Below are 16,114 nucleotides of genomic sequence, written 5' to 3'. Positions count from 1 at the left end.
GGAAGAAGGCTCCCTGCTTTGGTGACTAGCCAGGGAGTGGGACTGAGTTCCCTCTCAAAAAAGCAATCATGCACATTCAAATGTTAGCAGAGAAAGGCAGCCTACTGGACAGATCCATCTACTCATTTTTTTCTCTCTCTCTACTTGTTTGCAGCTAAGCATTCTCTGTGCTTATTCCAAGGGTTGAAGAGGGCAGGATATTTAGCATGAGCTTGATAAACCCTCAGTTGTACATGACGTTCCTTCTTTCCTTGCGTAGATCTTCTAGGACCCCTTTCACATTCACGATAAGGCCTTCCTGTATAGCTTTACTATTTTTAATATGTACATGAGGGCTTTAATGTGCACACTAAAGTTTGTTGCATAATCCCCATTATTTATCTAGCATTAGCAAAGACTTCAGGAACATGAAATGCCACTAACAAGAGAGGTAACTAAGGTATTTATTGCCCAATGCACGTCAGATTGGATCACGGGAATGTTCCAAGGATTCCTGATTAATGATTGAGAAACTGAGAAATCGTGAGAGTTGTGAAAAGTAATGTGCTGGTTATCTATGCTTAGTGGTTTCACTCAGTATAATAAATAACACTGCTTAAAGACGATACATAATAAAATGGCATGATTTAGCAGATAATCCTTAAATCACAAAGATATTTAAACACCTTAGGGAAATGGGTATAAACGCAGCAAATGTGAATTGAACATGAGCAAAAGGAAAATTCTGTTCGACAGAATAAACTGGCAAAGTGCAAGCCATATTATAAAGCAGAAGGTACCATAACTGTAGTCACCAGTATTAACAAAGAAAAAACATGTGGAATAAAATACCTGAAAGTGTAAACTGGCAAATAATGTTAGTCTCTCATTTATAGCTTAATAATATATATCTATTTCTACGATAAGTGAAACATGTTTTTATAATAACTGCTCACCTTTCCAACCAGCGCCGGGATGTTCATGGAGTTGGTAGCAAAGCCCATCCCAAACACCATGGCAGCTTCCACACCCAGGAACTGGGCCACCAGATCCTCCAGCTCTTTGTGCTTATCAAGGTTACCTGCAGGACAAATACGGTTTGAATTGTGAATATGAACACCTGACTATGAGCATCAGGAGGGAGAAGTCTCTATGAGGAGAGAAACAGGAGAGCTAAAAAAAATCCAAACTAAATCTAGGAGAAATGGATGAGCACCTCAAAAGGGACACGTATGAAAAACAAAAAGCTGAAAAGTGAGAATGAAGGTGTTTGAACAGAAAAGAAAACAAAGATTGGCACCTGCCAGCACAGCACCTTGGCTTCCTGTGGCAAAGTTTCTGAAATTCTGCAGAACATTTGCATACATTTCCATGTAAAACTATTTTACCTTACAGAAGCCTCCCTTGTGTGAATATTTTTATCTTTTGGTGGGTTTGTGGATGGAGGATAGTGTGGAAGTGGGGGAGGATCTTTGGATGGGGAGAGGAGAGGAGCTCGGGAATGAGGAGGGAGGAGCATTTTTGGTTTATATATGGATTTTTGTTTTGTTAGATGCACATAGATAAACCTTATTTGAGTTTTTGAATCTTTCAACTATAAAAAGTTTTAATAAAATGGTATAAAAAAAGATTGATACTAAGTGATTTATAGTGTGAAAGGATCTTGTCCACATTTTTTTAAATTACATCTACCTGTGCTGTGGATATCTGTCTATATTATTGGCTACAGCAGTGGTTTTCAAACTTTTTTTCTTGGCACCCAGTGGAAGAAAAAGCAAGTTTCCTGATCTGTAAACAAGATTCGCCCTTGATAGCAGGATGAATTAGCCATAATGTGTGGGTAACATCATCCAACATCGACCCAGTTCTCAGAGCTTAGTTAAATTTTACAGACCATGCAGAGGAGTTACCCCCTCCCAACACACACACACTGCTTTGTGAGCCCCTCAGTCTCTCCCAGAACTTAAGTTTCAGTTGATGCTCCAAGGAGGCTAATTCATCCTGTTGTTTAGGGAGAACCCTGTTTACAGGAAAGCAAACTTGCTTACTCTATCAATAAGCAGCCATGAATTAACCATAACATATGGGAAGTTCCAAACTGAGTGTTGCATACCGGAAGCACTTACTTAAAGATTACCTGGACGCCACCAACTGGACAGTGGAGAACTGTGTGCTCAAAGTTATTGTCATCTCATGACATGATATCCAGACAGTAGAGGGACATGAAGGTATGAATAGACCAAGTAGCAGCTTGAAAATATCTTCAATAAAAGTGGTTCTGAGATGAACCATTGAAGTCGCCATGGCTTGTGTCTGTAATCTGTAAGCCAGCCAGCATGTAATAGTATGCTATACAGTCTGCTAAACAACTGGACAGAGTTTGTTTGGCAACTCCTATTTCCAATCTACTAGGATCAAAGGACACAAACAGCTGAAAGGCTTGACAGTGAGTTGACTCCTCTTTATGTAATAGGCTAGGGCTCTTTACAGTCCAAAGATTAAAGAGTCCATTCTTTTTTAAGCACATACAGTCTTGGAAAAAATATAGATAGAACAATGGTTTTATTAATATGAAATGTAGATATCACTTTTGGAAGGGAATGAGTTCATGGGACCATCCTGTTGTGAAAAAATTGCAGGTATGGTGAATATGAAACCAGAGCCTACAGTTCCCTTACTCTTTGTGCCAAAGTGACACTCAGAAGAAACACAACTTTCCAGGTGAAAAATTTCAAGTCCACCAACCTGAACGATTTGAAAAGAGGTTTCATGAGTTGAGCTAAAGCTACATTGAGGTCTCAAGGCACTGGAGGTTAACTGACTGGAAGCTTAAAATGCCACAGTCCTTTCATGATTTACATACCAGGGGGTGGAGAGAGAATGGAGTCCCTTCTAACCTGCTGGTGATATGCTGCAATACACTGAGATGAACTTGGACTGAAGAGGGCCTAAGGTCTGAGGATAAGAAGTAGAATAGACACTGAAGCAAGTCCCTTGGGCCACATGAAAGGAGATCCAGCTGGCTGGCCCTACACCAAGATGAAAACCTCTTGTATTTTAAGCCATAGGATCTTCTAGTTGAAGGTTTCCTGGTGGAAATTGAAACAGAGTAACGACAGCAGAAAAAGGCCAAATGATCCATCCAGTCTGCCCAGCATGTTTCTTATGGTAATAACTGATGCTCTATTCAGGATACTTCCGTGTTTCTGTTAAAGGTAGTAATTGCCGCTCCATGCAGTTTACCCCAAAGCCTTATATTAAGGTAGTAATATTAACAATCAAAATCAAGCACTGTCAAACTCATAACAAAATTACTGCTAACATTTTTTACAGGGTGAGTAGCCTTCTTAATAATTCAGACAATGCTGTTAGAAAGTACTTTGCTTTTGGACTTGGCCGTAGAAGCAGTCCTGCGCTTTTTCTCTAATGTCTGCGTATCAGTACCCCACACCATAAAAGTCAGGGCCCAATGTTGGCTGAATTCTATCCCCCCCTGCCCCCCGCAATCAAAGTGGACAGTGATATTTCAGTTGCATCAAAATCATGAAAGCTATTTGGATAAGGGTAATAATCCCCATGTTTTCAGTTAGGGGAAGTAGCTGCTGCTCCATGCAGGTTATTCCCATGCACCCTTCCTTTCATTTCCACCTCTAGCCTTTAGGGATCCACAGTGTTTATCCCATGCTTTTTGAATTCGTTTACTGTTTTCGTCTTTACCAACTCTTCCAGAAGGGTATTCCAGGCATCCACCATCCTCTCCATGAAGAAATATTTCCCGATGTTGGTTCTGAGTCATTCCCCCTGGAGTTTCATTTCATGACCCCTAGTTCTACTGCTTGCTTTCCAAAGGAAAAGGCTTGAGGACACACGCATCATTAAAACCTTTTAGGTATCTGAACTCTGTATCATATCTCCCCTGCACCTCCTCTCTTTCAGGGTACATATATTTAGATCCTTCATCCTTCAGCCTGTCCTCATAAGTCTTTCGATTCAGACCCCACACCATTTTGATTACCCTTCTCTGAACCACCTCGTTCCTATTTCTATCCTTTTTGAGGCCTCCAGAACGGAAGACAATACTTCAGGTGAGGCCTCACCAAGAACCTGTACAAAGGCATTATCACCTCCTTTTTTTTTTTTTTTTTACTGGTTATTCCTCTCTCTATGCAGTCCAGCATTCTTCTGGCTTTAGCTATCACCTTGTCACATTGTTTCACTATCTTCAGATCAGTCTGTGAACATTAGTCTTTCATCCCCCATCACATACCCCACCTTAGCTGCATGATTCTGCAATGCTTGGAATTGAATCCCAGCTGCCAAATTTTCAACCACTCTTCAAGCTTTCTTAAATCACTTTTCATTCTCTCTACTCCTTCTGTCCATTCTGTTCCAGATCTTAATATCATCTGCAAATATACAAACTTTACCTTCTATCCCTTCCGCAATGTTGCTCACAAAGATATTGAACAGAACCGGTCCCAAAACTGATCCTTGAGGCACTCCACTTAACACAGTTCTCTCTTCAGAGTAGGTTCCATTTATCATTACATGCTGTCTCCAGTCAATCAGTTTGTAATCCACTCTACCACTTTGGCGCCGACTCCAAAGCTTATTTTATTTATGAGCCTCCTATGCAGGACTGTATCAAAAGCTTTGTTGAAATCCAAGAATTCACATCGAGTGCTCTTCCTTGATCCAATTCTCTAGCTACTCAATGAAAAAAAATCAATCAGATTTGTCTGATAGGACCTTCCCCTGGTGAATCCATGCTGCCTTGGGTCCAGCAATCCACCAGTTTGTAGATAGTTCACTATCCTTTCCTTCAGCACTCCCATTTCCAGGGTTTCATTGAACAAGTCTTTCAGCGGACTCGCCAGCACATCACTAAGCTCCGTCAGTATTCTGGGATATACCTCATCCGGCTCCATGGCCTTGTCCACTTTCAATTTTCCTAGCTCTTCCTATACCTTCACTTCTGTAAACAGAGTTTCATCTATCCCACCACCATCAATGCTCTTCTCAACCAGCAACGGTCCTTCATCAGGGTCTTCTTTAGTGAACACTGAACTGAAGTATTTGTTTAAAATACTTCTTCCAGTTCTTTGGGAAGGAGGAGACTACTGCACATTCAACATCAATGCCTTGAGGGCCAGCACTGGCAGGGCCAGACAGAAGACCCTGCCTTCTTTCTGTGTGATGAGAACCAAAGATGTTCCCAATGGAACTGGAGACAGATTTAAGAACTGTAAGAGATATGGATATCATGCCTGCTTTGACCTGCTATGGTGATATAAGGATTATCTTTGCCTTCTCCCAAAGAACCTTTTGGATGATCCTGGTGATGAGAGGATTTGGTGGATATGCATAGAATAGACTGATGCACCAGTCTAGCACAAAAGCATCAAAAGCTGTTTTGTAGCTACTCAGATGTTTTGTTTTTTTTTCAGATGCTGTGAGAGATTTAGGAGTCAAATTAGACTCATCTTTCACTAATTCTGCAGATTAAGGTAACATTACAATCTGGGTTCTTTAAATTTAGGCTATTACAGCACATGAAGTATATTCTATCTAGGGATGATTTTCAGACAATTGTCCAGGACCTCATATTAACCACAGATGATTAATGCAATTCTCTTTAGGTTGGCCTTCTTAACTGCTGGTTAAAAGCACTCAGGTCCTGCAAAATGCTGCCACAAGACTTGCTTTGTGAGGACTGTCTAGAGAGCATGTGACATCATTGCTTAAACATTTCCATTGTCTGCCCATTGACCAACACAAAGTTTAAGATATTGTCCATGGTGCTTAAAGCTATTGACTGTCTTATTCAGATTCTTGGTGTCAGACTATAAACCATCACATGAATTACGGTCTGATAATGGGTATCTATTATCTGTGCCAACTATCAAAATGGCTCATCTTCATGAAACCTGTGAGTATGCTTTTCCTGTTAAAGAACCCCTTTTGCGGAAATTCCTACCAGCCAAAATGCTATTAACCACCGAATATGGCCTTTATGAAAATAAGTTGGAAGTCCTCGTTGTTCCAAGAGGCCTTTTCATTGGAGTAGTACATACAAACTTATTAACAAGGGTGGAAGTGCAGTGTTCAGAGAGTTTTAATTTTAAAACCTTTGAGGATTTGTATGGGCAGGTATTATATTGTTTATTTTATGATTTTAATTATTTTGTTTTTACTTGCAATCTGCCGAACACAGCTGGGTTGATCTAAGCAGAATAGAAGAATTCCAAATAAATAAATAGATCGGGTAGCACCTGGCCATACTTCTGAGGAGAGACAGGTTCGACCACCTTCTGCTGTAGGAGAGACTCCACTTCCAGTTGCAAAAGACTGAAATTCATTAGGTCAGAGGAAGGCATGAGAATCGTAAACAGTAGTCATACTCCACAATTTTTTAGGAATCACTGGTCTTTGGGGATGCAGAGCCATTCTGGAAGGAAGACCTGGCAGAGAGGTGGGTCTTAAATTTATCAAAAACTATTTCAGGGCTTCAGCTGATTTAGCTGCCGAGTCTTTTTGCTGATTCCTTTCTCTCTGTTGACCTCAGGCAGGCAGCTACTGCTGTTGAAGGGTGAAAGGAGATTGAAAAGGTTGAAAAGAGTAGAAGGGGAATCTTTGGAAGAATGGATGCTTGTAGGGAAATTATTGGTATCGAGCAGGGACATCTGGTCCTCTACTACAGCTGCTACTCTTGCTAGCAATTGGAAGGTGGCTTGATGTTCTTTAATCAAAGCCACCATCTCTTGAATTTTACAACCAAATAAATTGCTCTCTGTGCAAGATACATCCACAAGATGATCCTGCATGTCCTCTCAGAGCCATTTGCTTGCAGCCATATGAGCCATCAGGCTCCTATAGAACTGGCTGATATCCTGGCCAAAGCATCAAAAGCAAAATGGATGAGGTACTTCTCACATTCCTCCACATTCTCAAGTGCTCAGTGCAAGTCTGCCTCTCTTTATCTGTCATTTTCATTTTATTTGATTTCATTTATTAAAATTTATTTATCGCCTGATGGCCTAAATGATGTACAAAATAAAACATTCATAGATAACATATGTGTTATCAAAGCAAAACTTATCAAAAACATACTTACATAACTGACAAAGTCATAATTTGCTGCATGGACAATTTTCATAAGAAGACCATACTAATACTTTTATCCATAAGCCTGTTTTATAGGAAGTTTTTCAGAAGGAATCAAAATGCAGTCAGACATTCTGGGTCGGATTTAAAAGGGTTACGCGCTTAAGTTAAGCGCGTAACCCTTAAAAAAAAACACTGAGCGCGCTGAGCCTATTTTGCATGGGCTCGACGGCGCGCGCAAGCCCTGGGACGCGCATAAGACCCGGGGCTTTGCTAGGGGGGGGCGTGTCGGGGGGGCTGTGTGACATTTGGGGCGTTCCGCCGGCCCGGGGGCATTCTGGGGGGCATGACCAAGGCCTCCGGACCAACCCCCGGATCAGGTGATGGTGCGGCAGTGGGCCATCGGCGCACGCTAGTTACGCCTGCTTCGAGCAGGCACGCACGAGTTACGCCTGCTTCAAGCAGGTGTAACTTGTGCGATAAAGGCAGGGGGGGTTAGATAGGGCCGGGGAAGGGAGGGGAAAGTGCGGGAGGGTGGAAGGAAAGTTCCCTCAGAGGCCGCTCCAACCCCCTTGTGCGCGCCGACCCCGGATTTTATAAGATACGCATGGCTACGCACGTATCTTATAAAAATCCAGTGTACTTTTGTTCGCGCCTGGTGCACGAACAAAAGTACGCGTGTGCTTTTTTAAAAAATGTACCCCTCTGAGTTCAATTGGTAAAGTATTCCAAACAGTAGGCACTGCTAACGAAAAAGCAGATTTTCCTGTAACTGAGAGTCAAGCAGCTCTGACTGAGGCCACATGTCAACTGTCAAGAAGGTTCATATAATTTTAGGAGTGCAATAGACAATGAACAAGTACTTGAATTAATTAACTTAAATGCAATCATCCAAATTTTATATGCAATTCACTGCTGCATTGGTAACCAGTGCAAATCACTGAGATCTAGTGATATGTTCATACTGTTTGATCCCAGAAATAAAGTGTGCATTAGAATTTAGCAAAAACTGCAAAGGATGCAATTAATTCAAAGGAAGACCCAAATAAAAAACAATGCAATAATCGATCAGAGGAAAAGTAGATGCTTGAACAACAGTATGAAAATCACAGTTATGTAGCAGATGTTTTAACCCTGAAAGAACACATAACTTAAAAAATCCAGATTTAATTGTGGCTTTGATTTGAGGATGAAAGGAAAGAGAGGATTGGGGTATTAATCAAGAAATTCAAATCATCAATCAGAATTGATTCCTGATGGAATGTCGAGTGTTGTCTCTGAATCAATAAAAATTCAGTTTTAGACATGTTGAGTGACAATTTATTCTGTCAAATCCATCACAAGCTTTAAATTTTGCACTCATTTGTGCTGAACCATGTAGAGCTGGTGAGCTACAATCCAACATGGACCCTTGGAAACCTTTTTCTTCAAACATGTCCAATGTGTTGCTCCTTCCCAGGAGGTGTTTTGGAGCAATCATGAGTGCACTTAGAATGCTGCGGTGCTGACTTCACAACCAGAGTTGTGGGGAAGTTGGAAGACACTAAAACCTGGAGAAGCTTGGACCCTGTATTTTAAATCCAATTTTCAGGCTACTGGCAGGCATTATATCGGTGTCTGCCACATCCTCATCTGGAGGTCATGCAGCAGCTTGTGACTCAGGATAGCTCCAGAATCCACTGGAGGTTAAAAGTACTACAGAAGTCTGAAAACATCTATTCTCTTTCTACTAACCAGTCAATCATCATCAAACCCATGGATAAAGGGGATGGGGTTGTGATATTAGACCGCATTAAGCATGAAGCCAAGATTAAACATCAATTAATAGACTCTCACGGTTTTATAAGCCTTTACCTAATGATCCTATTTCTACTTTACAAAAATCTCTTACTGCTTTGATTTAATCGGGATGCGATAAACATTATATTATCTCTCGTGAAGTGGATTTTCTCATCGAGAAATTTCCTGTTATTCTCACATTTTGCCGAAGATACACAAGTCATTATTCAACCCTCTGCATCATTTGATTGTATTAGGGTCTCTTCTTGAACCACTTTCCAAATTTGTCAACAAATTTCTCCAAACTTCTGTCCCACTAAGTCCTTCATAAAACTGAGATTCAGGCCATTTGATTACTATATTACAATATGACTCCTCCCAGCTTACCCTTCTTTTTAGTTACCATGGACATTGTTTCTTTGTATACAAATATCCCCAATGACAGAGCTATATCCTTGATACAACTGGTCCTTGGACAGAAGTCAACAGGTTCTAGGGTTCTTATTTCATTTCTTGTCGACTTGACCAAGATTTCCCTGATTCTTTTTCTGTTTTCAAGGTGTTTTCTATGAACAAATCAAGGGGACTGCAATGGGGCCACTATGGCCCCCGATTTTGCATGTCTTTACATAGCTCAGTTTGAATCCACCTGGGTTTATCCAGCCCCCTTTTGGAAACTTATCACTCTGACTTCGCTATATTGACGGTTTTCTGATATGGACAGGTACAGACATCCAGTTTTTTATGTTTTTCAATTGATAAACCAGTTGTGATGAAAACTTACAGTTTGAATATACTATGTATCGGTCACAGGTGTCATGTTTGGACATACTTGTTATTGCTCAAAGTCGCCTATGTTTCTCTCATATGGACTTTATAATACAATCTAAAGGTATGTTCGCTCAATTTTGTTCTAGAGACTATTCGCAGTGGATAGTTAAATGAATAAACGAGCACCCTACATAAATCTTGATTTGCTTTTTACTACATACCCTGTAGACACTTTGGATTGCCTCACTCATGTGGTACCATTTTCAAGCAGGGTTAGCCAAATATGCTCAATTATCCATCATTACTGGCTTATGTTATCACCTCATTCTACTTTCCAACATTTGCCTCATTTTGCCTTTCATTGAGGTAGAAATCTAAGAGAAAGTTTAGTTTCCTTTAAGTTACATCCCCTCATTGGTGGCCTCTATGTCTGTTCCAGGATATTGCTCCTGCGGTCATTACCCAGGCCTGTCTTCTATCTCTTTCTTTGTCTACTTTTTGGCACCCATGTACTGGAAAATTGTACTCTCTGAAACATCTCTCTGATTGTACCACCTCTGGAGTTGTATATATTATTTTATGCCCATGCCCATCATTGTACGTAGGTAAGCAATTCACCCACTAAAAATCCACATTTTTGAGTATTATTGATGTATCCAATTGACCAGATAGGAAGTACCTTTAGTATCAAACTGGTATGAGAAATCCTATTCTGTCACTGATCTATCATCATCTGAATTTTTAACTTGATGGGAACAGAGATGGATATATGAATTACAACATCTGTTTCTCATTGGGTTAACTAGGACATTGAATGATCTTTTTCTTCTCTAAAACTGATAGCAGGTGTCTTTGCCAGCTTATTCAAGAACTTGTAGAAGAGATTCTCCAGAGAAAGGCAACTAAGGAGGAGACTTCTGCTATTTTGCAGTGAAATATCTGATAAGAACTCAGAATGAATGGAGTCTACTTCTTCCCTTGTGATAAGTATTTACTAATTCTGGGAGGTCTTATGGAGAGGCACACCAGTGTAGGATCTTAAGTGGGTCTACTATGTGGGAAAAATTCCTCTATCTTGGAAAGGAGAGGTTTCAATTTCCTCTCTGGTCTCCAGGGTTTAAGGAGGCAAAAATATTCTTCACTAGCTCTGACAGCTGGGACCTCTGGCTGGAAAACCCTTTGCACTAGAGATGGAGAGGCATCATTTTCAGACACCTAGATCAGTTTATTATCATTGAGGGTATTCTGTATAGCTGTAAAAGAACTCTGCACCATGGCAGCTTTATATGCACCGGCAGCAGCCAGCTCTGAAGTGTGCCATGCCAGTTGCATCAACATTTCCATTTGAATGGTGCCCTAGTTCATGGATGGTGCCAGCTGTGCTCCCCGCCACACCATAACCTCAGCAACAGCTCACCTGGGTTTATGTACTGATGTGCTCCACTCCAATACAACTAATGGCTCTTTGTCATGCTGCGCTAAGCGAGACAACTGTGCCTTAGAATGTGAGCTCCATTCCAAGGACATGGACAGTACTTTGGTTGGCCCCAAATCTAGGTGCAAGAAATGACCTGGTGCCATGGCAATCTTCTGTGCCATAAAAAACAAAGGGAACTGTGCCAGTGAAACTATCTCTGCCTTGGTGGAGTCCTGTAGCAATGGCGTTGACTTTTATTTTGGCTAGCAGGTGGACAGCTCTAAAGAAGGTCCCTCATGTTGTTTGGGTGCTCTGCTTGGTGCCTTATCCGGTGCTATAGGCCTCCACACCATGCTCAACCCCTGACTTGAGGTTGATACAGAACCCAGCTCTACAGGGTAAGGGGTGCTTTCCCTTGCATACGGGGTCAAGATGGGGAAGAGCATCCGATGATGCCTTGCTCCAGTTCAGCCCTGCACTGAAGCTTGGGGCTGTTACCCATTGGCACCCTCCTTAAAGCCTCCATCTTCCAGTTGTGGTGCTCCCGCACTCTAGAAGACATCTAGCTGTAGCAACTGTAGAAATCATTGTCTGGGCCCAGGCAGCGATAGCAGATGGTATGTATATCTGTAGCAGACATACAAACCTTGAAGCCACTGAGTTCAGGCTTCTTGGTCTTGAATTTTGCACACACATCTGAACTTCACTTTTTTTTTCTTTTTTTTAGAACTGCATACTCAGCACATTCACGAATAAGTAGGTGTGCCTATACTGTATATCACATTCCGAATATATGTGCATGTTTCAGTGTATGCACATTTTTTTATAATTCAAGGATCCACAGTTTATACATTTATTTTATAAAAGTATGTGCATATATTTTATGTATTACATAATTGTAACATATGTGCATAATAATCCTCAGTTTATGCGGGAAGGCAAGTATTTTATAAATTTGGCTGATATATGCTTGTATTTCGCTTATGAAAATATTTGTGCACATACATCCAAGACTCCACCAGTTGACCAGATCTTTACCAGTTCACCTACACTCTCCCCACTTGCTCCAGAACGCAGTCAAAAGAGAAGCCAGATTCAAAATCTGTGACTTAATTAGCACATGCAAAAGCATGCACGCATGTTTGATGATGTATGCATGTACTCCATTTATAAAATACTTAAATGAGCATGTACTTTCACCTTGGAATGCCCTCTTTTTATGCCCATACTTTTCTGCACGACAGCGACAGTACATTCATAATCCCGCCCTTCTGAAACTTTGCTTACTCTGCACAGAGGCTATTTATGTGCATAAATATCGATTTTACCCCATGTAAGTCTTTGAAAATTACCCCCTACAAATCTTTGATGACATCATAATGTGCTTTGACCTCCCTGAGATTTCAAGTTCTCCTTTAGAAAGAGTTGACTTGAGTGGTATGGTACCATATTTTGCACTATTTGAGCTGGGTCCTAGAAGCACTAACCAATGGCAGGAAAGCTTTACAGATGCTCAATAGCATCACAATGTGCTCTGATCTCCCTAAGACTTCCACTAAACTGATCTGGTTTGCTTTCCTATAGGGAACTAAGTTAAAAAAAAAAACAACAAAAAAAAACAAAGAACAATTTTAAGTATGTGTCGAAGGGGAGGGCTTGGACAGAGCTCATGAAAACTCTGTCCTGGCGTTATGTGCTGTACTATCTATAGCAGAAATTTGAATGAAATGATTCAAAAATTATTATGGGGGATACTTAGAGGTCCATTTTCAGCCATTGTGGATATCCTGAAAACCCGACTGGCTGGTGGTACCCCAGGACAGGATTGGGGACCACTACTCTAGACCACTAGCCACCCCCAAGTGAACTAAGGAGCTACCATTCACAGCCAGCCTCAAGGGGATATGATGCACAGGAATGGTATCTCCTACTAAGCTGGAAATACCTAGGGCCATCTGGTAGAGACCTGGGGGTCTCTACATGGATTTTTATTTTTAATTTTTTTTGCAGGGTTTTCTGTATAACCCCACCCATCACTGGTGGTAGGAATTTACTGATTCATAGGCACATTGTATTAGCTTGTACAAAAATGATGTAATTTCTGTTTAGACCGCAAACTCTTATTGTTAAGAATGTCACAAGGGAAAGTAAAAAGTAATACTTAGAAGCTTTTTTTTTAAATTTCAGCCATAGTTTGTACTAACCAGTGTTTTACGCATGTCAGCAATGTCCATCAGGTGTGTCATGACGGGAAAATGTTTGAGAACCACTACAGCAGAGAAATGTACCATCTATGCCACAGCACCCCCCACTGGAGGTTGCTACAATCGTTTATTCCTGCTTGAATATTAGCAAGTGACTTCTATTCACTGTGTGGATTTTTAACAGGGACATGAGAGGGTAGGAACTTCTCCTTTAAGTTCCCTTAAGTTTGTATAGTTCAGGCCCATAGCCTTGGCTAGGGAGCGTCAGTCAGAGATTTATTTCCGATATATATCCAGCAGCTGTTAGCTTATCTCTTTTTGTTCTTTTGAGTGGTTTATTCTTTATGTGAATTTTGTTGGGAGGAAAGTTTATCCATCCTTCCTACCCCAGAGAGAGAGAGAGAGAGAGAGAGAGGAGTGAAGAGTTGAGGATTGTTCTTTTAAGTCATTTGGATCTCCTTTGTTCTGAGGGATTCTGCTGCCAGTTTGGTTGAAGGATTACCACCACGCCCCCTACACAATCATCTCGCATCACCATCTTCCCTCCCTTGCACTACCTTCCTCCCACCTATCCCCCCCCTCCTCCCCCCTTCAACCCTCCCTGCTATCCTTAACCATAAATTATCCTCATCAACAAGTCATTTTGTACATATGTTATATACTATATTCAAATGTTCTATGTAATCCTGTTATTTCTGTTCTAATTCGTTATATTTATTACAATGTTATAATTTATTATATTTATTACAATGTTATAATGTAAAATAGGGCTGTTTCTACCCTATTCTTTTAGTTATCTGGAAACCGATGTGATATCTCGATCGAACGTCGCTATATAAAAGAAATAAATAAATAAATAAATAAAAGGATTAGATATCCAGCTGATACCATAACAGGCAGGAGAGAGAGAAGGAAATAAACCACCACCCTGGTGCTCTTTTAAAGCAAACCACTGCAGATATGCCCATAAGGTACAAGAGAGAGAGGAGAGAACTGAAGAGTTCAAGATCAAGCAGGGGATCCCAGATAATTCAGGGGAATCCCTAAAGGCAACTTCATGTTCCATCCAAGGAGAAAGGAAGGACCCTGAGGGAAAGACGAAGGGACCACAAGTTTCACAGAGCTACTGCTTTCTGGTGTATTACGGATATCATCAGAGAAACGTTTATCAAGTGCCATATTATTCAGGTTAAACAACTACGTTAGTGAAGTTTTATGCTGGAACACCACCACATGGTCCAGCTTCTTTATTGGCATTTAGGAGATCACAGTATACATAATGCCTAGGGTCTTGGAGATTTACCCTCCCCCCCCCCTCCCAAGCGGGGAACCTGCATCGTGGTTGTACGAGAGGGAGTCCAGGACAGACCTAGTACTCATTGTGTGCATCATCACCATAGAACCAGGGTTGGGGGGGGGGGGGGGGGTGTTACATGGGTTTTACTGGGAATTTGAATAAAATGGTTAACAGTACACAGTCCCTGCTAACATCCTTGTGACCTTAGGCACAAAACTTCACCTTCCACCCTCAGGAACAAACTTCAGGCCGGATTTACTAAGGCTTTCCTCCCATTCTATGCCTATGGAAACATGCTTAGAAAATGAGGCCCTTAGATTATAAGTCCTTTGGGGACCGTGAAATACCTAGAGAACCTAACTGTAAACCGCTTTGAAGTGTTATGGAAGGCGGATTATAAATAATAAAAATATATATATATATTCCTGTTCGTGTAAATATGAATCTAGATAAACATAAACAGAACTATAAACAAATAAGATGAGAACAAATGAATATAAGCATGGGGGGGAGGAATTAAATTCTGCTTACGGTAACTATCTTCCATGCCTGTGAGTGGAATATGCACTGGGGTTTTTGGTCTGTTTTATTTTTTGTCCAGCAATTTCCACCTGCTCTTTTGGGATCCCAGCTCCATTAGAACCAACCTTTACTGGGGCTATAATGCCCTAAACCTTTAACTCAGAAGTACCTGGGGGTTCCCCACCCCCTGTGTTATATCCTCTCCCTCCTATCTAGCCCAGCCACTGTTGTAGGACGTCCTGGGTGAGGGGCCACAAACTGCAGCTTCTTCTGCATGTGCAACCTGCCTATGGCCACTAGGTGTTGCCATTGGACAATGGCACTAGTCAACCAGAGAAGTTGCACTCTGGAATCAAAGCTCAGCCCTATTACAGCAGGTTTGAAGTTGACACATGTTCTTACCAATATTGACTATGGGAACTGTAAAAACTATTCAAACAGAATGCTAATTGCAACAATGGAAACCGTTGTGATGGTTCTACCAAACGACAGTATATAACATCAATCAATCAATAAATAAATAATGCTCCTGAATGGGTAACATCCAAGTAAACAGAACAGCATACAAACTAAGGCACTGCAGATCACATAAACCAATATCATTTTCATAAACTGTGAGTCAATACGATCTTTCACAATATGACATGCAGCACATAGCTCTCAAGAATCCTGCATATGCTATTTCAAAAAGATAAAAAAATCTTGCTGTCCCAGGTTTTCATAACATGGTTTTAGTCCCTTTAGTTTACTAGTAGCTTTAGCCAGTACAACTGATTTTTTTCCTGTCCTGTTCTCAATTAGAATACGCTGCACACACACTGATATTGATATTCAAAGGGTTTATCTAGCTCATTTTTGGAGTTAGCTGGACTAAACCCAAGATATAAATATTTCCCCTCGCTCCCTGGCTAAAATTTGAGTGGGCAACTCCATGCTCACACAAAATGCACTTGGGTAAAAAGGGGGTGCCAATGGGAACATTCCTGGGGAGTGTTTTCACTTTTACCAGGCAGCTAAGTCTGGTCAGACTAGTCCCTATCT

The 16,114-nt window shown here is 41.0% G+C and overlaps 1 protein-coding gene across 1 annotated transcript in view; it reads right to left on the bottom strand.

The window, feature by feature from the left end:
• The window catches only part of LOC115086982 (serine palmitoyltransferase 3-like), a 189,075-nt gene that overhangs the window by 75,689 nt on the left and 97,272 nt on the right, over positions 1–16,114 (bottom strand). Inside the window, exon 5 of the mRNA XM_029593552.1 lies at positions 936–1,060. Coding sequence (XP_029449412.1) covers positions 936–1,060 — 125 coding nt within the window. The remainder of the gene's footprint in view (positions 1–935; positions 1,061–16,114) is intronic.

This window comes from Rhinatrema bivittatum, chromosome 3 (assembly GCF_901001135.1).
Source record: "Rhinatrema bivittatum chromosome 3, aRhiBiv1.1, whole genome shotgun sequence".
In the NCBI taxonomy this organism is placed as follows: domain Eukaryota; kingdom Metazoa; phylum Chordata; class Amphibia; order Gymnophiona; family Rhinatrematidae; genus Rhinatrema; species Rhinatrema bivittatum.
The sequence above is the reverse complement of the archived record's forward strand: the minus strand, read 5'-3'. Positions and strand labels throughout refer to the sequence as shown.